General features: G+C 56.3%; 2 protein-coding genes across 3 annotated transcripts in view; one reads left to right on the top strand and one right to left on the bottom strand.

The window, feature by feature from the left end:
• Window positions 1–303: 303 nt before the first annotated feature.
• Window positions 304–6,479, bottom strand: ZDHHC24 (zinc finger DHHC-type containing 24). 2 transcript variants are annotated; one of them, XR_003566297.3, is made up of 5 exons: window positions 5,956–6,479; window positions 5,106–5,383; window positions 3,987–4,299; window positions 2,523–2,932; window positions 304–1,046 (listed from the first exon to the last, which is right to left on the bottom strand). XR_003566297.3 is itself a non-coding variant. In XM_043551582.1 (5 exons), the coding sequence occupies exons 2-4, from the start codon at window positions 6,228–6,230 to the stop codon at window positions 3,989–3,991; spliced, it is 864 nt and encodes a 287-aa protein (XP_043407517.1). In that variant the 5' UTR covers window positions 6,231–6,256; window positions 6,303–6,468; the 3' UTR covers window positions 304–1,046; window positions 3,987–3,988. The 2 variants fall into 2 exon arrangements, 1 of the variants encoding a protein (XP_043407517.1); XM_043551582.1 differs by lacking the exon at window positions 2,523–2,932 and having other exon boundaries at window positions 5,956–6,256; window positions 6,303–6,468.
• Window positions 6,480–8,447: 1,968 nt separating this feature from the next.
• The window catches only part of ACTN3 (actinin alpha 3), a 31,406-nt gene continuing 18,875 nt past the window's right edge, over window positions 8,448–20,978 (top strand). Inside the window, exons 1-2 of the mRNA XM_037904794.2 lie at window positions 8,448–8,813; window positions 20,689–20,803. Coding sequence (XP_037760722.1) covers window positions 8,682–8,813; window positions 20,689–20,803 — 247 coding nt within the window. The 5' untranslated portion in view covers window positions 8,448–8,681. The remainder of the gene's footprint in view (window positions 8,814–20,688; window positions 20,804–20,978) is intronic.

The following is a 20,978-nucleotide window of genomic DNA, read 5'->3' as shown; positions in this document are numbered from 1 at the left end:
AGCTGGTCCTAGGGAATCTCACAGACAAAGGCTGACTGAGGTCGATAGCCAGGAGTGATGCCAGACTGCTTCAGATGGGGAACAAGGGGCAGAGGTTAAGCAGCGAGGGGGACGCCCCAGGAGGCAGCTCTCCTTGGTTGGGAGAGTGCTCCATCCCTTGAGGGCTTTACATCCAGGCTGCACGGCTCTAAAAGCCATGCTCTGGTTCCACCCCCAGATCTTGGCCAGGGGCAGGAAAAGTTGCAGGGGGTCAGGCTGGGGCTCAAAACAGGCCCCTCCAAAATCAGACAAATCAATCTTCAGTCACTGTGCACCTGGGGCTTGGAGCTTTATTGGAAAGCAGTGGGGACAGGGTGCCAGAGGAAAGCCCCCACCTGGGAGAGGGGCTGGTAAGGCAATGACTCCAGCCTTTGGGGGGTGCGCTGTCCTGCTGGGCCAGGCCGTGGGAGAACTGTGCAAACACAGAAGACAAGCAGTTTTAGCCCTGGGCTTGCAGAACGGCAGTCTTGTGCTGCTAGTGCTTTAAAGGGAGAGAACTGGGAACCACAAAAGGTTAGTGCAGTCAGGAGGGCGCTGGACTGGGAGACAGGACTCCTGGGCTCTATTCCCTGAGCTGGGTAGTCCCTTTTCCTCTGGGTGCCTGTTTACCCTCCCACCTTGGGACTGTTAAGACTGTGAGGTCTTCAGGGCAGGGACTGTTTCTCATTCTGTGTTTGGGCTGCACCTGAAACAGGGGTCTCTGATCTTGTTCACGGGCTGCACTATGCCCAGTGCAACAGGGCCCCCCAGTCTTGGTTGGAATCTGTCCAGTGCCTGGCGCAACAGTCACAACAACTGCAGAGTCCAGTGCAGACGTGGCTCAGACACGGCACAGGATCACCCACCGGGCAGCGTCAGGACCCAGGTCAGATGGGGGTGCCAGTAACCCACGGGGCAGAGCAGTGGACACAGCTTGACATTTGTCCCTCAGCAGTGCTCCCGCTCTGGGGAGAGGCAAAGCCAGCACCAGCCCCACTGCAGTACTGCAGCACCATCCGGAAGGAGACCTGCAATCAGAGAGGGAGGGATCAGAGCTGACCTGGGCCATCATGGATGAGGCCTCCCATGGGACATACCCAGAGCAGTTTTGTGCCCCCCCCCCCGGCCCATCTCAATGCCTGATAAGGATGGATCTCAGCCACAGACTGGCCAGCACAAATTCACAAATTCACTCCCCCTCCCACGGGCCTGAGGCTGCCAGCTCCACAAGCAGCAATGACTGGAGCAGAGCAGCCTAATCTTGGGATGAATGGATTATGGAGCAGGGTGATAGGCTACTGGGTTACAGTGTGGGGGCTGGGAAACAGGACTCCTAGGTTCTATCCCCAGCTCTGGAGGGGAGAGGGGTCTAGTGGTTGGGGGAGTATGGGAGCCAGGACTCCTAGGTTCTGTTCTGTTCTGTCCCTGGCTCTGCCACTGATTCTCCAAGTGACTTTGGGTGAGTCCCTTCCCTCTCTTGGTGCCTGTTTCCTTTCTGTCTTTTGTCTGTTCAGACTGTCAGCTCTTGGGGCAAGGCCTGTCTCCCACTGTGTCTGTGCTGCACCTGATTTGGGGTGGGGGGGGATAGGCCTTTAGGTGCTACTGTAATACCAACAGAAGAGCAGTGTCCTGAGCTAGGCTCTCTATCTGTCCCTCACCCCTCCAGCTGCTGACCCTTACCATCATTAGTGAATTCATCTAGTGAGGGATCATTCCCATTTACGATGGGGAAACTGAGGCACAGAGAGGGGAAGGGACGTAGAATAGAAATGTAGGGCTGGAAAGGACCTCAGGAGGCCACTAGTCCATAGCCCCATGCTATGGCAGGGTTACACAGATCTAGCCTATCCCTGACAGGTGTGTGTCTAACCTGTTCTTAAAACCTCCAGAGAGGGAGATTTCACAGCCTTCCTGGGTGATTTGTTCCAGTGCTTAACCACCTGAGAGTTACAAAGTTTTCCCCCCCCGATAGCCACCCTAAATCTCTCTTGCTGTGAATTAAGCCATTTACTTGTTGTCCTACCCTAGGTGAGCATGGAGAACAACTGCTCACCATCCTCTTTAGTACAACCTTTTACATATTTGAAGACTTATGTCCCCCTTCAGCCTTCAGTTCTCTCACCTAAACATGCCCAATTCTTTCAACCGTTCCTCACAAATCCTTGCTCTCCTCTGGACTCTCCTGTTTGTTCAGAGCTTTCCTAAAGCGTGGGGCATGAAACCAGACCCAGCACTCCAGCTGAGGCCTTGAGAGTGCTGAGCAGAGCACAGCAATTACCTCCTGTGTCTTACATCCGCCCCTCCTGCTGACAGAGCCCAGCATAACATTTCCTTTTTTCACAGCAGCATCATGCTCTTGGCTCATGTTCAATTTGTGATCCACTACCCCCCAGATCCTTTTCTGTAACTCTACTGCCTACCCAGTATGTCCCCATTTGGCAGTTGTGCATTTAATTTTTCTTTCCTAAATGGAGTACTTTGCACTTGTCTGTACTGATTTTCACCTTGCTGATTTCAGATCAGTTTTCCAGTTTATCACAGTCATTTTTCATTCTACTTCCGTGCACCAAAGAGCTGGCAGCCCCTCCCAGCTGGGCATCATCTGCAAATTTTATAAGCATACTCTTCACTCCATCATCCAAGGCATTAGTGAAAATACTGAATCGTACTGGATTCAGGACAGACCCCTGCAGGACCTCAGTGGATACATCCTCCCTGTTTGACAGCGAACCATTCATAACTACTTTTTGAGGACAGTCTTTCAACCAGTTGTGCAGCCACCTTATAGCAATTTCATCTAGATGACATTTCCCTCGTTTACTTATCAGAATGTCCTGTGGGACTGTGTCAAAAGCTTTACTAAAGTCCAGACATCATGTTCACTGCTTCCCCTTTATCCACTAGGCCAGTAACCCTGTCAAAGAAGGAAATTAGATTGGTTTGGTTATGATTGGTTCTGACAAACCCATGCTGGCTATTTCTTATAACCCTAGTATCTTCTAGGTGCTTACAAATGGATTGTTTAATCATTTGTTCCAGTATCTTTCCAGTATTGTAGTTAGGCAGACTGGTCTATACATTCCCAGGTCCTACTTTTCCCTCTTTTTAAAGACAGGTACTATGTTACCCTTATTCCAGTCCCCTGGGACCTCACCATCCTCTAATGGTTCTGAGATTGCTTTGGCTAGTTCCTTAAGTACCCATCGGGCAATTTTCATCAGGCCCTGCCAACTTGAAGACATCTAACTTATCTAAATACTATAAAAATCATAGAACTGAAGGGCTGGAAGGGACCTCAAGAGGTCATCAGGTCAACCTCCCTGCACTGAAGCAGAACCAAGTAAAACCTAGACCATCCCTGATAGGTGTTTGTCCAACCTGTTCTTAAAAACCTCCACTGACGGGGATTCCACAACCTCCCCTGGGAGCCTGTTCCAGAGCTTAAGTACCATTATAGTCAAGAAGTTTTTCCTACTATCTAATCTAAATCTCTCTTGCCCATGACTGTCTGTCCTACCTTCAGTGGACATAGAGAACATTGGCCTCTTTACAACAGCCCTTAACATATTTGAAGACTGTTTCCCCCCCTTCTCCTTTAATCTGTTCTTTCCCTGGTCTGATCTGAGATCCTTCCCCCTTGCTAATAGTAATTGTGTTAAGCATCTGCTCCCAATTAACCTTTTTAGTGAACACTGAAGCAAAAAAGGCATTAAATACTTCAACCTTCTCCATTATATGCCCTTCTTCCCCACTGAGTAACGGCCTACACTTTCCTTAGTCTTACTCTTATTTCTGATGTGTTTAGAGAATCTCTTCTTGTCCAAGGTCAGCAGCAGAGCTGGGACCAGAAACCAGGAGTCCTGCATCCCAGTGCCCTACCCATTATGCCAGTCAGCTGGTGTTGGCAACGTGGCCAGGACCCTGGCATATCCTGCCCCCTCAGCATCAGGGGTGGCTCCTGAACCCACCTTCAGAAAACGACTGGCTTGGTGGAAGGCTCAGTGCGGGGAGCTCTCCTCTCAAAGGCCACGCCATCCCCAGGAAGTGGGGAGGCCAGGAGCGGGCATAGCCAGACAAGGTGCCACCTGTCCCCCAATGCCTCCTGCAGGTTGCGGCGCCAGCCCAGGTCATAGCAGCGGCTCTCCCCAAACCACTCCCTGATCGTCTGGCCACGCAGGCTCAGCAGCACATGTAAGAAGAGGAAGCCGGAGCAGAAGAGGAAACTGACCACGCAGGTGTCCGCAACGAAAGCATAGATGAAGGTCAAGGTGCTCACCTGGCCTGGGGAAACACAAGGGGGTGCTGTCAGTGCTAGGGCAACTAGAAGCCAGGCATTCCCCAAGGGTACACCTAGCATCCCCAGACACAACCAGGTCTTGGCATGTTCCCATTAACCCTGCTCTGCTCCCTGTTCCACTGACATGTGACTGCCTCTCGGGTAGGGCACAGGGACTGTTTATACTGGGATATCATAGTTGCCTCTGGGGTAGGGACTGAGGGAGGGCTGGGTGGCTCAGGTGACGGGAATGGGCTGTAGAGTTTCTAAGGAGCTGCCTGTGCTGGAAGAGCCCCCCAGGTGCACACTCAAGACACAAAAAGAAAAGGAGGACTTGTGGCACCTTAGAGACTAACCAATTTATTTGAGTTATTATTAATTTATTATTAATAAATTGGTTAGTCTCTAAGGTGCCACAAGTCCTCCTTTTCTTTTTGCGAATACAGACTAACACGGCTGTTACTCTGAAACTCAAGACACAATCTGCAAAAACAACATGTGATTTACGGGTCCCTCAGTTTCCAAGGAGATGTCCTAAAAGGGTCTATTTTTCAGAGGGTACAGGATCAGCAATCTATAAAATCAGGGCCCTTTATGGAGCTTCTGGCCGATGCCCAGAATCACCAAATCTTGGTCTGATGTTCCTGAGGCTCGGCCGCAACACACTAAGTTTTTTAACTGGGTATTTCCTAGTTTGTTTGTTTGTTTTGAAATAAAACTAGCTGAGAACAGCTCGGTCCCAGGGGAACCAGTGGTGCTCTGCCCCCATGTGTGGATGGGCCCTTCCCAGCAGGTCCTGCCATGGCTGTACCCGTCAGCAGCATGAGCCACGGCATGAGGAGGAGGAGGATGCTGTGCAGGGTTACTCCCTCATGCAGCATGGCCATGAAGATGTCAGCATTGAGCAGGCTGGCGTAGAGCAGGGCCACCCAGCCGTGCAGCAGGAGGCAAAGGAAGTAACGGTAGTTATGGTAGCCCACACACTGGCCCAGCAGCACACAGTGGTGGTCCCGGCGCAGCATGCACACGTTGCAGGTGTAGCAGTGGTGACAGCGGGGGGGCACGTGGGACTGGCAGGTGTAGCAGTACCTGGAAGGGAAGCAGGAGCCTCAGGGGGGTGATGCAGCGTTTCCCTGTTCTCCCCCCAGCATCCGAATAGCACATCATATTGTGCTGTCCCTAGGGCTGGAAATAGAGTGGCAGCCCCAAAAGCAGGGCAGTCCTGGGCAGGGAGTCCCCAGCAAAGAACAATGGAGCTGGCACAGTCAACCCCAATCTGTCCCCATCCCAATCTCAGGCCACTGCCACACCACATCTTGTAGAAAAGCCCTCTCTCAAACGCAGCGACAACAGCATGACAGTGCTCTAGCACCAACCTAAAGGTTGCCGGGTGCTGAGCTGCAGTTGCCTCAGTTGGGGCACAGGTACTGTTTATACTGGGATCCCATCCCTCGCCCGGCACGGAGATGAAGCCGCCGTGGGGGTAGAGGGGAATGGGGCTGTTTATACAGGGATCCGTCAGCCAGCACGGAGATGCAGCCACCTCTGGGGTGGGGTGCCAGGGCTGTTTACACAGGGATCCCTTACCTGGCGCTGAGATGAAGCTGCCTCTGGGCTGTGAGAGAGCCCTCTGCCTCCCTCTGTGACCCAGCCATACTCACTCCCAGCCCTGTCCCACGGCGCCTCCGGACAGCATGACCCCTTTGATGCTTGGGCTGGTGGTGACGAAGAGGCCCATATTGCCCAGCACGTTGGCCAGGAGGAAGAGCAGGAGGGGCAGGTGCAGGCCTAGGGGCAGCTGGGTGGGCTCCGCAGGCCAGAGAAGCAGGCACAGCACCTCTGTGCACATGGCCCCCATCAGGGCCGCGGTCACACACAGGGGCAGGCACAGCGCGGCATCCAGGCGCTGCCACCGCCCGCCCCAGCGCGCCTGCATGGCTGCCAGGGGGCGCCCCACGCGAGCGCTGCCCGGGGCACAGAGCAGCCTGCTCCCCGCGGGGGCGGAGGGGGGGGCGGGGGTGTTGGCTGCCACCCTGGCCGAAGGGGAGGGGGCTTCTCTCCGAGGGCTGGTTCCCTCCCCAGGGTCTCTGCCCCGGACCGGGCTCTACGGGAGGCCTCTCCTCCACTCTCCCCTCGGCCTCCGCTTCCGCCGCCAGCTGGGCGCCACAGCGCGCCCAGCCAATCGGGGGCGGGGAGGGCCGCTTTGCCCAACCTTCCCTCTGATAGAAACCGCGATCGACCAATCGCGGTGCCCAGCGGGTGTCGTCATGGTGCCCGGTGCGGGGACTGGGGTCACCGTGCCCGGGGGAGTCATGGTGCCCAGTGAGGGGACCGGGGTCACCATGCCCGGGGGAGTCATGGTGCCCAGTGCGGGGAGCAGGGTCACCGTGCCTGGGGGAGTCATGGTGCCCAGTGTGGGGACCGGGCTCACCGTGCCCGGGGGAGTCATGGTGCCCGGGGGAGTCATGGTGCCCAGTGCGGGGAGCAGGGTCACCGTGCCCGGGGGAGTCATGGTGCCCGGGGGAGTCATGGTGCCCAGTGTGGGGACCGGGCTCACCGTGCCCGGGGGAGTCATGGTGCCCAGTGTGGGGACCGGGCTCACCGTGCCCGGGGGAGTCATGGTGCCCGGGGGAGTCATGGTGCCCAGTGCGGGGAGCAGGGTCACCATGCCCGGGGGAGTCATGGTGCTCAGTGATAGGACCAGGGTCACCGTGCCCGGGGGAGTCACCGTGCCTGAGGGGCCCACAATGCCCACAGGTCTCAGATCGAATTAGCAGAGCTTTGCCCTTTTTCCAGGTGGCCACCCACCCCGCTGGTTCCCAGGCCCATGCTCTGCCCCACTGCCACACCTCGGTGCAGTATAGCCCCTGCCCTGGAGGTTCATTCCGTGGTACTTCCTTTGGGGTCATGGTTTGGCACAGACCTTCCCATGCCACGTGCAGGCTGCAGACACCCTCCCTTCCACATGCCGTCCTGCGGGATGCCACACCCTGTGGTTGGACACATGCTGCCAGGCAGCGGCAGTGCTGGACAATGCTTTGAAATCCCGGAGCCAAGTGGTTAGTGTTTGGGGTGGAGGAGGAACTGCCATTTTGCAGGAGACAGCCAACCCCTTAAATGGGCCTGGTTTGCAAAAGGTGGGAGTTCAGGATTCAGGTCCCTGGAAATTTGGGTCCTCCTTTGAGGTTTCCTCTCCCTCCCACAATCGCTAGCCACTTCTGGGGGCTCCGAGCCCAGCCTGTGCTGCTAATAATAGCCCCGGTGTAACCGGAGCCACAGCACAGGGAGTGGGCACTGGGCACCTGCAGTGCTGCTGCATTGTGGGGAAATCAGTGTCCTCTAAGCCAACTCCCCTAGTCTCTCCAGCTTTCCCTTCCCAGGGCATTCCCCCCCACCTCGACCCCCCAGAAGGTGCCCGGGATGTTTATGTGTTGCTGAGACTGGGGTGGGGTACCAGGTCACAGCTTCTCTGCCAGGTGCTGGCTGGTGGATATGGTATTGCCCACCCAGGTCTCTCCCACATGCATGGCGCTGGTCAGTGACATGTTCTTCCCTGCAGGGGCCTTGCAGAATGGTAGGTAGACTCGTGCTTCTTGCAAAATATCTCCAAGTGCCTTGTGGGGGTGGGGGGTCAGGGGGGAATGTCAGTCCCTTGATTTTAGAGCTGGGAAACTGAGGCATTGAGCAGGGACGGGACTTGGTCAAGGTCATACAACAGGGCACTGACAGAGCTGGGAGTGCGACCCGGGAGTCCTGGCTCTTTCAGTGGCCATGCTGCATCCCTTTGATTTTTGCAGCTGATGCCATCCTATCCCTGCTCCCAGCTCATTCCTTGGCCCTGGGTTCCTCCAGATGACTTAATGGCCTTTTCCAGGTCTGACACCTCTGCTCCTCATTATGAACTACCTGCCCCCACCACCCCTCCAGCTCCCGCTGCGGCTTATTGTGCATTTCCTGTCCCCAGACCACCAGCAAGCCACCACCCCCTGCCCTCCAGGTACAGGGTCCCTTTAAGAGCCTGCAAGGGGGGTGGTGGTGTCTGGTCTCTGGCCTGCCAGCAGCTGTCCTCACCCTCCCTGGTTGGTGGGGACAGTCCCTCTGCACCCTCCCCCTGGCCTTTTAAAGGTGGAACCTGATCCCCCTTCCCCAGGCTGATAATACTTAATGGGGACCAGTCACGTGGGTGGCTTTTGACCAGGAGCTCGGGACAGGGCAAAGCTGCCAGCCACCAGGGGCAGAGGGATCTGACCTCCAGGAGAAGGGAACTGGTGCCTTGGGCAAGGGGCAGTGCATAGCAGCGAGGAGGGCCTGTGAGAGGGACGACTGGGGACTAAGGTGGAAGAGGGGACAGTCAGACGTGCAGAGAGGGACAAGAGGACAAGCCACGATGACCACGCAAGTAGAGAGCCATATCCAGTACAACCACTCATACATGATGACTGAAGAGTACATGCAGCAGGAGGAGGACTGGGACCGGGACCTGTTGCTGGACCCGGCCTGGGAGAAGCAGCAGAGGAAGGTGGGTGGCTATGGGGGATAGTTTGGGCCAGGGAAGCAGGGTGGGAGCCCACGAGAGGTGCTGTGGGCAGGTGCCCATGGTGCCCAGGTTTGGAGAGCTGGGCAAGGGGCTGTGTCTGTGTGAGTCAGGGCCCATGGGGGAAACTCAGCAGAGTGGGAACCTCAGAGAGGTACCAGGCACTATGGTGAGAGGCTGGCCCAGGGCCCCATCTCTGCAAGAGAGAGAGTCAGGTGGTTTTGGGGGGGGGGGATCCTGAGCAGGAGAGAGGCCAAGTTGGGCACTAGATGGACAGGTACAGGGTGCCATCACTGCAAAGATTTGGGGCTTTTGGGGGCAGCCACAGAGTGGTGCTAGGGGTTACACGGGTGGGTACAGGCCGGATCTCATCTCTGCGAGGGGCAGCCTCTGAGCGGTGCCAGGTGCTTGGAGTTACAGGGGTGGCACAGGGCTCCATATCTGCAAGGGGCAGCCTCTGAGTGGTGCCAGGTGCCCTGGGTAACGGGGCAGGCAGAAGCCCCTATCTGCAAGGGCAGACTCTGAGCAGTGTGCAAGGCTGGAGAGCCGGGCTCCGTGCCACGTAGGTTTGTCAAGAGCCAAGCCCCAAAGTGGCGGGTGTGGGGAGGTGATCTTTGGAGCAGGCAGCTGCTGTGCAAGGGTAACTGATACGGCTTGATGCCCCTTCCCACTCCCAGACCCAGAAGGGTGACGCCAGCAGTGGGGAGTTGGAGGAGGTGGCTGCGTGTGTCCTGGAACAGAGTCTGTGGCATCCAAACTATGTCAGGAATGATGGGGATGCGAGGGGCCTGCTGGGCTAAATATACCCACCTGCCTCACTGCGATCTGGGCTCTGGGCAGGCTGTGCACCAGGATCTTCCAGGTGTATGTGGCGTGCTCGCCCGCTTGGACCGCTGCTTATGCATATGGCCAAGATGTTGTGTGTACAGTGGCTGTGAGCAGCCCCGGGCAATTGGTTCACGCACACACACCACACACCCAAACTCTCCCTTGCAACAATCCCTGCATACGCTGACCCACAGCGACCCCACTCTCACATACACACAACAACCCTCCTGCAAACACTGATCCACAACAACCCCACTCCCACACACAACAAGCCCCCCTCATATACTGACCCACAACAACCCCATTCTCATACACACACAACAACTCCCCTGCATACAGTGACCCACAACAACCCCACACTCACGCACACAACAACAACCCCCCTGCACACACAGACACACAACAGCTCCCCCCGTTCTCTCACTCTCACACACACTCACAAAGTGAGACACCCCCAGAGCAGTGGGCCTGATCCTGATCTCAGCCGGCAGCACATCCAGGCTGTCTCCCTTGCAATTGATGCAGTACCACTGGCGTGAGTGGGAGCAGGATCAGGCCCAGCGAATTCTGTGCCCCTTACCCCAGGAACCTCTGTCAAAGTCCATGTTCTTATGCCCAGGGTGGATCAGGCCCAGGAACCCCTAGAGCCAGACTGCTAACCCAAAGCCCCTGGTCCCAGCACCACAGAACTCTTGGCTGAGGTGTGCCCAGAGGGCTGCAATAGGGCAGGCGTGCACATTGCTGTTCTCCGTCGGGCATGGGTGCCACGTGTCCCCTCCCTATGGTTCTGTACAAACCACTGGAGTCTCTCCCCTGGCCTGCCACTGCTGCAGGGAGCTTTGAGCAGGTGGGGATGGCACAAGGTGGGATGTTCCTTCCTCCCACCAGCCCTAATCTTGATCCTCAGCCCCCCAGGATCCTCTCCGCATGTGCCCCTTAACACCAGGCTCTACCCTGGCACCCTATACCCAGGGTGGTGGTACAGCTACATCAGGTGGGGAAAGGCTATTAGAGCCCCTGTGACCAGGGGACAGCCAGGCTGCCCCTCCTGGTGGGGAGCATGTCTGGCTACGGGCACGTCAACGAGAGAATGCCACCCGCTTTGAAGTAGTTGCCTCCCATGTAAAGGGAGATCCTGATCCTCCCTACACCAGGGCAACTCTGGGGTTCACTGGTTGACTCTGGATTGGCCCTGGGAAGCTGAGATCAGAGTCCGGCCTTGGCCTTGTTGCAGTCAGGGGGTGACTCTGGAAACCAGAATTCAGCCCTTTCTGTTGGCACAACTCCCCACAGAACGGTGCTGCTGTCTAGGTTGAGCTGCAGGCTGGGTATTGCCAGCCCTTATCCAGCCCGAACAGTCCTGACCTGAGCTCCACAAGTACCACTTGCTCACACTGAACTGCTTGGACCACCGCTCCCCACCCTCCCCATACAGATGTTTGCCTGTCCCTGCTCCCCGCTCACCTGCTGTCTCTTTGACACACGGTTCTGTTAGGCTATGGAACTCACTGCCACTGGATATCACTGAAGTTGGGTGTGCAGAAAGGAGGTGGATAGCAGGGCTGTCCGGAGTCAGAGTAAAGACTGAAAGAGCAGAGGAGAGCTGGGGGAGGGGTTGTGACCCCACCTGCTTTGGCTGCTACACCCTGAACTCTAGCAATTGGGGTCAGAAAAGTGTTTCCTCTGGGTGCAGGTTATCCTACCACTGCAGGGCTCTTACCCCTTCCTCTGGGCATTGGGGTAACATAGATGGGCCATGAGCTGACCCAGGTGGGCCATACCTGTGGAAGTTTGCACCTGCTCTTTGTTATACTCTTGTGTTAAGTTGTCAGGGAAGGGCCCAGTGCACAGGTGGTGAATATACGTATGTGTGTGTGGAACCCAGTGGGACAGTGCTCTGCGTGTGCGTGTGTACCAGTGCTCTGGGTGTGTACCCTTGTGTACCAGTGTTGTGCATATCAGTGCTCTGGGTGTCTGTGTGCACGTACTCTGATGTGCCAGCTCTGTGTTTGTGTGTGTGCGCGCACCCCAGTGTGTCAGTGCTTGGGAGGGTGCCAACATGATACAGACAGGTGACCTGCCCGATTGTTCCCTCTGAGAACCTAACACCCCCTCAGGGATCCCCATCCCAAGCTGCCTGTTGGAGGAATCTGCATGTCTTGATTTTTTCCCCAGAGTGCCTGATTAAGTTGTATGCTGTTTGGGGCAGGGACTAGTCATTCTGTTCTGTGTTTGTACCGTGCCTAGAACAACAGGGGATCCTCAGCACTACCCCAGTACAAAGAATAGGCATTTGATCAGAGCAGGGGATTGTCTGTTTCGAATCCCCCACCCCCTCGTTAGCGGAGCAGGGATAGTTTCATGTGCTTGGGAAGCTGTTCCTGCTGATTCGAGTGTTTTGGGGGATTGGGAAGGGGGATCAGGTGGCTGCTGCTATTCCAGACACCCTGTCCTTGTAAGGTGGTTTCTATAATAAACCGCCCCCCACCCTCTGTCTGTCCCCTGCTGCTTCCCGGGTGGGGTGAGCTCATGTGGGTATTTTGGAAGAGGACACCTCTTAATTAGGCTATGGCCTAGGAGAGGGGAGCAGGGTGGGGTGGGGGCTGCAGCAGCCCCCAGCCTGGGTGGGCCTTGCTGCAGGGCTCCTGTGGGAGAGGCTATTTAAAGATGTCTGCAAGGGATCCTGAATCAACTACAGAGACAGATGGGGGGGGCACACTTGCTCCCATGGGCAGAGCAGGTGGCTTCAAGAGGATAGTGTGTGCGTGTGTGCTTGTGTGACAGGGGGAGGGTGAGTGCCAGGGGCTGAAGGGAGTGGGGTCTAGTGGTTAGGGCACTGGACTGGGAGCCAGGACTCCTGGGCTCTGTTCCCAGATCTGGGAGGGGATGTGGGGTCTAATGGTTAGAGTGGGAATGGTGAGGCTGGAATTCAGGACTACTGGGTTCTCTTTCCACTTTTGCTCTGTGACATTGCTCCAGTCTCTCTGCCTCGGTTTCCCCATCTGTAGGAGGGCTATCTACAGATAGGTGTTTGGAGAGAGCCTTGCAATCCTTCTGGGAGAAGGGTTTCCTGGCATCCCTGTCGCAGGCGCCCAACAACCAGCCTGCAGGCCGACTATCCTGAATGTTCTGCAGAGCCCCACACAGCCGGCCTGCAGGCCGACTCTACCCAGAATGTCCTGTTCTTGTGCCCTCCGCCCTGCGCAAGGCCAGTGCAAGCTGTGGAAATGCCTGCATGAGAGACTGGGGCGTGTGGGGAGGGACCATGCTGCAACAGGGCTGGGAATGTGCTGCTGTTCAGGCACAGGAGCCTCCCATCCATGCTAAGCGCCCTTTGAATCACACAGTCTGACCCCCTGCAGCACCTTCCCTCAAGCCGATTCCTGCCCCAGCCCAGGTCTGGTGGCAGAACCATAGCCTAGAGCCCTCTGGCCTGGATTTAAAGCCCCCCAAGGACTGGAGAATCTCTTCCCCCCATCCAAGGGGAAACTACTCCAGTGGGGAATCCCTCCCCCCCTCCCCCGCTAAGTATCTGCCTTCATTCCAGAGTAGATTTGTCCAGCATCTGCTCCCAGCCATTGGCCCTGCTAGGCCTTTGTCTGTGAGATTCTTGAGTCCCCACAGATCAGAAATCTCCCATGTTGGTGCCTCTAGCCCTGGATCAAGGTCCAGCCCCACGCCCCCGCCTCCCGTCATGCTAAATCACGGGGGCTGCTTCAGTCTCTGGCCAGCAGGCAAGTTCCCAGCAGGCAGGACGTTCTGTGCACCCTCTCTGGTCTTTCACAGCGCAGCCCCAGGACTGGATGCAAGGTCTCAGCTGGGAGATGGAAGGGGGATCTCTGAGTTGTGGGGTACAGCCAGAATTGGGGAAGGAGCAGGGAGGGATCTGCCCTGAGGATGCTCAAGTGCTCGCTGCTTGGAGGTCCACAGCTGGAGGAGGCGGAGATGCAGCCACACAGTTCCTTGAGCAACCGGCAGGAGAGGGGAGGTCTGTGCAGCTGAGCATCAGGGGAGCAAGACTAGCGGAGGGCAGTGAAAGCTGGAGAGGGCAGAGAGCCTGGATGGGTCTTAGGGGGAGCAGCCTTGGCCAAGAGAGGGCACACTTGCTCCCATGGGCAGAGCAGGTGGCTTCAAGAGGATAGTGTGTGCGTGTGTGCTTGTGTGACAGGGGGGAGGGTGAGTGCCAGGGGCTGAAGGGAGTGGGGTCTAGTGGTTAGGGCACTGGACTGGGAGCCAGGACTCCTGGGCTCTGTTCCCAGATCTGGGAGGGGATGTGGGGTCTAATGGTTAGAGTGGGGATGGTGAGGCTGGAATTCAGGACTACTGGGTTCTCTTTCCACTTCCACTCTCTTTCCAGGGTGGGGAACTGGAGACATTCTGGGAGCACAAAGCTCTCCCTGACCACCGCAATGGAAGGGAAGATGGGAGAAGGGGTGTGTGGGGATGGATGAGAGACGACTGGAATGGGGGGAAAGAAAGGAGAGCTGGTTGGAGAGAGGGGTGCCTGGGTTAGGCTGGACGGCTGGGGTGGAGTGCTGGATGGATAGATGCTGGTGCAGTGTGTGTAGGTGTGGGTGGATGAGCACAGGGGTTGTCAGGCCAAGCTGGGAGTGGGGAAGCCCCCGCCCCCGTGCTGCATCAGCTCCCAGCGTATTTACCAGCACCCACAGGGAGGGCGGCCCCTCAGACTATTGTGTTAGCTGGAGCCAAATCCCTTAAGCCCTTGTAAATAGCGGAGAATGAGCCACAAATACTCACCGTAACAAAGGATTAGCCCCAGGGGATCCCAGCCCGCTGCCAGGCACAGGACAGAGCTTCCCAGTGCCAGTGGAAATCCGGCTGTGCCGCAGCTCCCGTTGCCCAGATAGATGCCTGCTTGGTGAGCAGGGGGCCAGAGTGCCGGTGCATGGCTCGTGGAGTGGTGGAGTAGGGGCTGGGAGCAAAAGCAGCTTCCCCAGAGATACACCAGGCCAGCCTCCTGCCAGGCAGCATGGCCCAGTGGCTGTGGGACTTTTCCGGCATAGCCCCATAGTGTAGAAACAGCTTACACCAACAAAAGGGGTAGGAACCCCTCCCCGAAGGAAGGGTTATGTCTACACATGCCCTCTTCCGTCTGCACAGCTATGTCTGCTCTGGGAGCTACATCAGTCAGGGTGTTTTGTTCACATCTCCGACTGACCTCGCTATGCTGATATAGCCCCAGCTAGGACGCTGGAGTGTGAGCCAGGATGCATGGCTTCTAATCCCACCTCTGGGAGGGGAATGGTGTCCGGGGTTAGAGCATAGGGGCTCTGAGCCAAGACTCCTGGGTTCTATCCCTAGCTCTGGGAGGTATGTGGATCTAGTGGTTGGAGAAGGAGGAGGGGCTGAGACTCAGGACTCCTGGGTTCTATTCCCACCTTTGCCTTTGACCTTGGGCAAGTTCCTTCCCCTCTTGATACTGCTGTTTGCCCTAGTTGCACCATTTGTCTATTCAGACTGAGCTCTTGGGGGCAGGCTATGTCTCTCACCATGTCTGTGCAGGGCCTAGTACGCCAGAGGCTGATCCCAGTCAGGGTTTGTTCAGTGCCCATTCCACTAGGGAATCCCTGCTAAACATTTCCCCCTTTTTCCCAGGGTGGGTTTGTCCAGTGTTGGCTCCTGGCTCTGCTCAGCTTTAGTCTGTGAGATTCACGAACCTCCTCAGGTCTGAAATCTCCTCCCCATATCCGCGGCTTTAGCTTGGCATGCAGCCCCCTCCTCTGAATTGCAGGGCTACTTTAGTGTCTGGCCGGGTGGCAGGATCCCAGCCTGTGGGCCGTTCCCGTGGCTCCTCTCTGCCCCTCCCCAGCCTTTCACAGTGGGGCTGTGGGCTCTGCCACATTGTGCACAGAGGCCCCATCCCCTCCCTGCATTGCCCACCCCCAGTCTGCACATCCTGGGATCACATTAGCCCTTACACTGAGAGCTTGTGTCTAGGAAACCCACCTGGCACAGTCCACTGGTAGGGCTGGGCCTTGTACAGGGGCTTATGAGTCTGCTGCTGGCCTCTGTGAATGGAGACTCATTTAGCTCCAGCAGTAGTGGCAGGGCTGTGTGTCTAGTGGGGTCCTGCAGGGATCCATTCTAGGCCAGGTGCTGATTAACATTTTCATCAGTGACCAGGAAGTAAATATAAAGTCGCTGCTGGTGAAGTGTGCACATGACACAAAGATGGTGGTGTGATCAGGTCAGGCCATTCCTCCCGAGCAACCGATCGCTTGGTAGAATGGGCCCATTCAACCCCCCTGAGTTTTAATACAGCCAAATGCAAAGTTATACTCCTGGGGGCAAGGAGGGCAGGTCAGCCCCCGAAGAATGAGGGACAGTGTCCTGGGAAGCAGTGACTGAAAAAGACCTAGGGGGTCAGAGTGGACCAGCAACTCAGCATGAGCTCCTAGTGCGATTCTGCCCAAAAAGGGTGAATGCGGCCTGTGGATGGATAAACAGGAGATGGGTACTGATGAGGCTGGGACTGGGACTGCGTATAGCACTGGGCTCCACACTTTAGACAGGATGTTGAGAAATTGGAGAGGGTGCCGAAAAGAGCCACAACAAATTATTCAAGGGCTGGAGAAAATGCCTGATTGTGAGAATGTGAAAGAGCTTCATCAGTTTAGCTTCTCCAAAAGCAGATTGAGAGGTGATTGATCACGGTGTACAAGGACCTTCATGGGGAGAAAGCCCTGGGTACTAGAGGGCTCTTTAATCTAGCCAAGACAGGCAGAACAAGAACCATAAGAACATAAAACCAGACATACTGAGTCAGACTAATGGTCCTTCTAGCCCAGTATCCTGTCTGCCGACCGTGGCAAATGCCAGGTGCTTCAGAAGGAATGAGCAGAACAGGTAATCATCAAGTGATCCATCTCCTGTCACCCATTCCCAGCTTCTGGCAAATAGAGACTAGGGACACCATCCCTGGCTAACAGCCCTTGATGGACCTACCCTTCATGAACTTCTTTTTTGAACCCTGTTATAGTCTTGGCCTTCACAACATCCTCTGGCAAAGAGTTCCACAGGTTGCCTGTGCGTTGTGTGAAAAAATACGTCCTTTTCTTTGTTTTAAACCTGCTGCCTATTAATTTAATTTCATGACCCTAGTTCTTGTGTTATATGACGGAGTAAATAACACTTCCTTATTTACTTTCTCCACAGCAGTCATGATTTTGTAGACCTCTATCATATCCCCCCTTAGTCGTCTCTTTTCCGAGCTGAAAAGTCCCAGTCTTATTACTCTCTCCTCATATGGAAGCTGTTCCATACCCCTCATAATTTTTGTTGCCCTTTTCTGAACCTTTTCCAATTCCAGTATATCTTTTTTGAGATGGAGCAACCCCATCTACACACAGTATTCAAGATGTGGGCGTACCTGGCTGGGAGTAAAAGCCAGACAACCTCAAATGAGAAATAAGTCCCGTTTTTCACAGGGAGGGTGATTACCCAGTGGAACAAACCCCCCAGGGCAGGGTGGATTCTCCAGCTCCAGGCTGGCTGCCTTTCTGGAAGATGCTTTAGTCAAATACAAGTCACTGTGCTCAATGCAGGGATGTCTGGGGGACATTCTCTGGCGTGTGATACACAGGAGGGCAGACTACATGATCTCATGGTCCCTTCTGGCCTTGAAATCTACTAAATGGAGCCTCCGAGAGGGGAAAGGGCTTGTTCAAGGCCAATAGCCGAGCTGGGAATGGAAGCCAGGTGTCCTGATGCCAGGTGCAATGCATAAGCCATCAGACCATGCTGCCTCCCTTAAGATTTCATTGTCGCTAAGGCCTTGGGGCTGGATGCTGAGAAGGCGCCTGCTCCACATCTCTGCGTCATCCACTGAGCCCTCCGGCAGAGCCCAAGGGGGGCGAACGTCTCTGGTCACTCCTCGGGGGCCTGCTCGGGCGCGGGAGATGGCAGCTTGGCATTTGGATGATGCTATGAAATTCTAGGGCCCCCTAAAAATAACCCTGCGGCTGAGCTGAAGAAAATGTTGCAACGATGCAGGGAGAATCTATTTATAAACCATCTAGCTTGAGTCTCCAGAGCTAGGTCTGTCTGGACAGGGAGCTCAGCTCGCAACAGGGCACAGGAGCTTGCAGGTAGCATGCTGGGCTGGGAGTCAGAACTGCAGGGACCTGTCCTCAGCTCTGGGAGGGGAGGAGGTCTAGTGGGCTAGAGCTGGGGGTGCTCCTAGGTCCTATTCTGGGCTCTGCTGCAGAACTTGGGCAAGTCCCGTCCCTTCTTGGTGCCTCTTTCCCCTCCCACTCATAGACTGTTCAGACTGTGAGCTGTCTGGGGTAGGGACTGTCCCTCACTGTGGGTTTCTGCAGCGATCAATATGACAGGCCCCTAGAAGCTACTGTCATCTAGCAATGATTTTAACAATGAGCGCTCTTCTCCCATATGTTGTTGGTCAGTTCCAATTAGGAGCATTCGGATAACTGTAAAGATACCAAAGTCCCACAGATCTTGAATCAGTCCAGCTAGAAACTCTTCCCCGCTCAGTCCATCTCCTTAGGTTGCCACGACCCTCTAAGTTCTCCCATCAGCCATGGAGTCTCCCTGAGCTTACAACATCCTTTAAACCTTCTTCATGCTTCAGAAAGGGGCGTCTTTTGTCTCCCATTGCTGGGAACCTTCAGCCAGACCCCAAAGGGATCTTAAGGAGATTGTGGGCTAGGCTTTCCCATTGTGCTCTTCCTGGCTGGGAATTTTCAAGATTTCCCTTTCTTTCCCCCGGGAATAGTTCTTGCTCAGCTGTTGTGTTGTGCTGCCGGGATGGGGTGAGGGGCACGGGGCCAGGGCGTCCGCTGCATCATCAGTGCAGAGTACGGTTTTCAAAAGCAGTTAAACCATCGAAGGGGTAATGATCCACACCCCAGAGCTGGAATGGGGGGGAATAAACTGTAGGGACAATCCTGCCCCATGGGGGATGGGTGAGGAATAGGGTGCAAGGTGGGGGGTGATTCCAAGGGACTATTAGGATGACCCTAGATAATCCAGCCAGTCAGGGGGCATCCTGCCCCCCCCAACGTCCTGCCTGCCTGGTTGTATCCTGCAGACCCCCAGCGTGGGGTATCCGCAGCTCTCCAACGGACTTAAAGCTACAAGGTGTGAGTGTGTGGCAGTGTGTCATCGCCTCTGCTATATTGCATAAGATCTGTGTGTGTGAGAGAGGGCCCCACAGCCCCCTGAGGGAGAGAATTGAGTCAGACCTACACTAGAGAAATGTCCTTGGCTGTAGACCTGCTCTAAGGCCCAGCCCATTTGTGTCACACCTTGTAATCACCACTCCCCCCCGCTCACAGATAGGTGTGCATGCACTCACCCGCATGTGCACCAGGTGCTTTACAGTGGGGCTCTGCAGACCCCCATGCCCAGTGCTGCCTACCCCTGCAGTTTCATTGCAGCTCTCCTGCTGTTTGGTCTTTCCCATCAATCACCAGCTCCCGGAGTCCTGGGACTCTCCACTCCCATTTAAAGCCAAAGAAGCATGCTCACCCTAGGGGACCAGGGAAGCTGGAAGGTGTGACATGGGGGCACATGGAGTGGGGGATATTCTGCTGTGCAGTGGGAGGGGGTGCAGGGCTAGTGGGACTATGGTTAGAACCACGCAGGTCCCATCTAGCCCATCCCCCTGCCCAGGAAATCCCAGACGCTGAATCCCAGCAGTTGTTCTCTTCAGGGTGGCTGGCGGTGGGGGGCTAGAACAGCTGCTCCCTCCCCCTGCCACGCTCCATCTTAGTCATGTTAGGAATGAGGCTGCATCCTGTCTGCAGGGGGGGGGGTCCCCATCCACCCAGCCCCACCCTGAGCTGGGTTGGCAAAGGGAGCAGGAGCACTCTGCACTGAGGGAGGGGGGTCTGTGGGCCAGGATTCCCAGTGTCCCCTTTCAGGGGCGGGGGTGGCAGCCAGCCAGCCGAGGCCCTTTGGCTGCAGTCTGCGGATCATGAGCTCACCCCTCTGGGACGCCCGGGTACACCCTGCCCCCTAGCAGGCACATTGTCGTGTGCCATCTAGATCTGCAGAGTTGATGCATTGCTGTAGGCCTGACTCACGCAGCCCCTCCTGGACAGCCGAGTTGCCAGGCTGGGGCTAAATATGGGGAGGTGTTGTGGGCAGGAACATGCACTCACCAGCAGGGGGAGCAGTGACACACACTGCAGCCACCCAGGAGGGGTGGGGTGGGGGCAGTGGGGCGGATGAGGCCAGCAGCGTGTGTGTTATTAGCAGAGCTCAGGGAGCCCAAAGGCTGTGGGAGTCCTGGGGTCAGCAGTGTGTTAACGGGGAGCTGGGAGTGTTGCAGTTTTGGGGTCCCTGGCGTTTGGGAGGGTAGGTTAAAAGAAGAGGGTGCGGGCTCAGCAATAGGGGGAGTTGGGATGGGGTTGGCCAGCCCTGGGGTTAGATGTGGGGCTCCCCGGGACTGAGGTGGGGAGCAGGGTTAGGGGCAGGACAGGCCAATACCAGGGCTGGGCTGGGGCTCGCCAGGGTTAGGGTCAGAGGACCATGTGATGCTAGGGTTGACAGTGGGCTTAAGGGCAGAGCTTGGTGATGTTGATGTTAGGGTCAGGGCTTGCCCGTCCCAGGGTGGGGTTAGGGTCAGAGGTCAGCGATGTAGGGATCAAGCCTGTGTCTGGCTTGTGCTGTAAGGCTTGTGGGGGCCCCGGCTCCGGTGGGAATCAGCCCCTTGTGCCAAGAGCCTGGCACAGTGCCCTGGGAGGCCATCTGGGCTGTGTCCCCTCCAGTGAGCAGAGCCTCGATCCTGCTGATGTGGTCCTGGGGGGAAGGTGGGTGCTGTGGGGTGAGGATGGGGGAGCTATGAGGAAGAAGCCCCAGGGAGGGCGAGCAGTGGGGGCTATGTGAGGTGCAGCCTGTCCCTACCTACACCAACCCAGGAGCTGGCGTGAGAATAGCCCAGCGCCTCCTGCCTCCTGCTCATTCTGCTGTCCTGTTCCCCCGGGGGGGGGGGGGGGGGAGCGGCTGTGGAGTCTCTCTAAACCCCGCCCCCCATTTTCTCCTGCAGACATTCACGGCCTGGTGCAACTCCCACCTGCGCAAGGCGGGCACCCAGATCGAGAACATCGAGGAGGATTTCCGCAATGGGCTGAAACTCATGCTGCTGCTGGAGGTGATCTCGGGTAAGGTGGGGGGCTGGAATCGGGGGGCAGATCCACGGGGGGCCATGTGGGGGTGATGAGGAGAGGGACAAGAATCCATGGGGAGCCACCAGTAAGGGCTCAGTGGCCACAAGGTGCAAGAAACCGTGTGGGAGAGAATCCATGGGAAGATGAGAGGGACTTGGGGGGGACCCAG

This window comes from Chelonia mydas, chromosome 7 (assembly GCF_015237465.2).
Source record: "Chelonia mydas isolate rCheMyd1 chromosome 7, rCheMyd1.pri.v2, whole genome shotgun sequence".
NCBI classification, from domain to species: domain Eukaryota; kingdom Metazoa; phylum Chordata; order Testudines; family Cheloniidae; genus Chelonia; species Chelonia mydas.
Note: the sequence above shows the minus strand (reverse complement) of the source record. Positions and strands in the feature narration are given on the sequence as shown.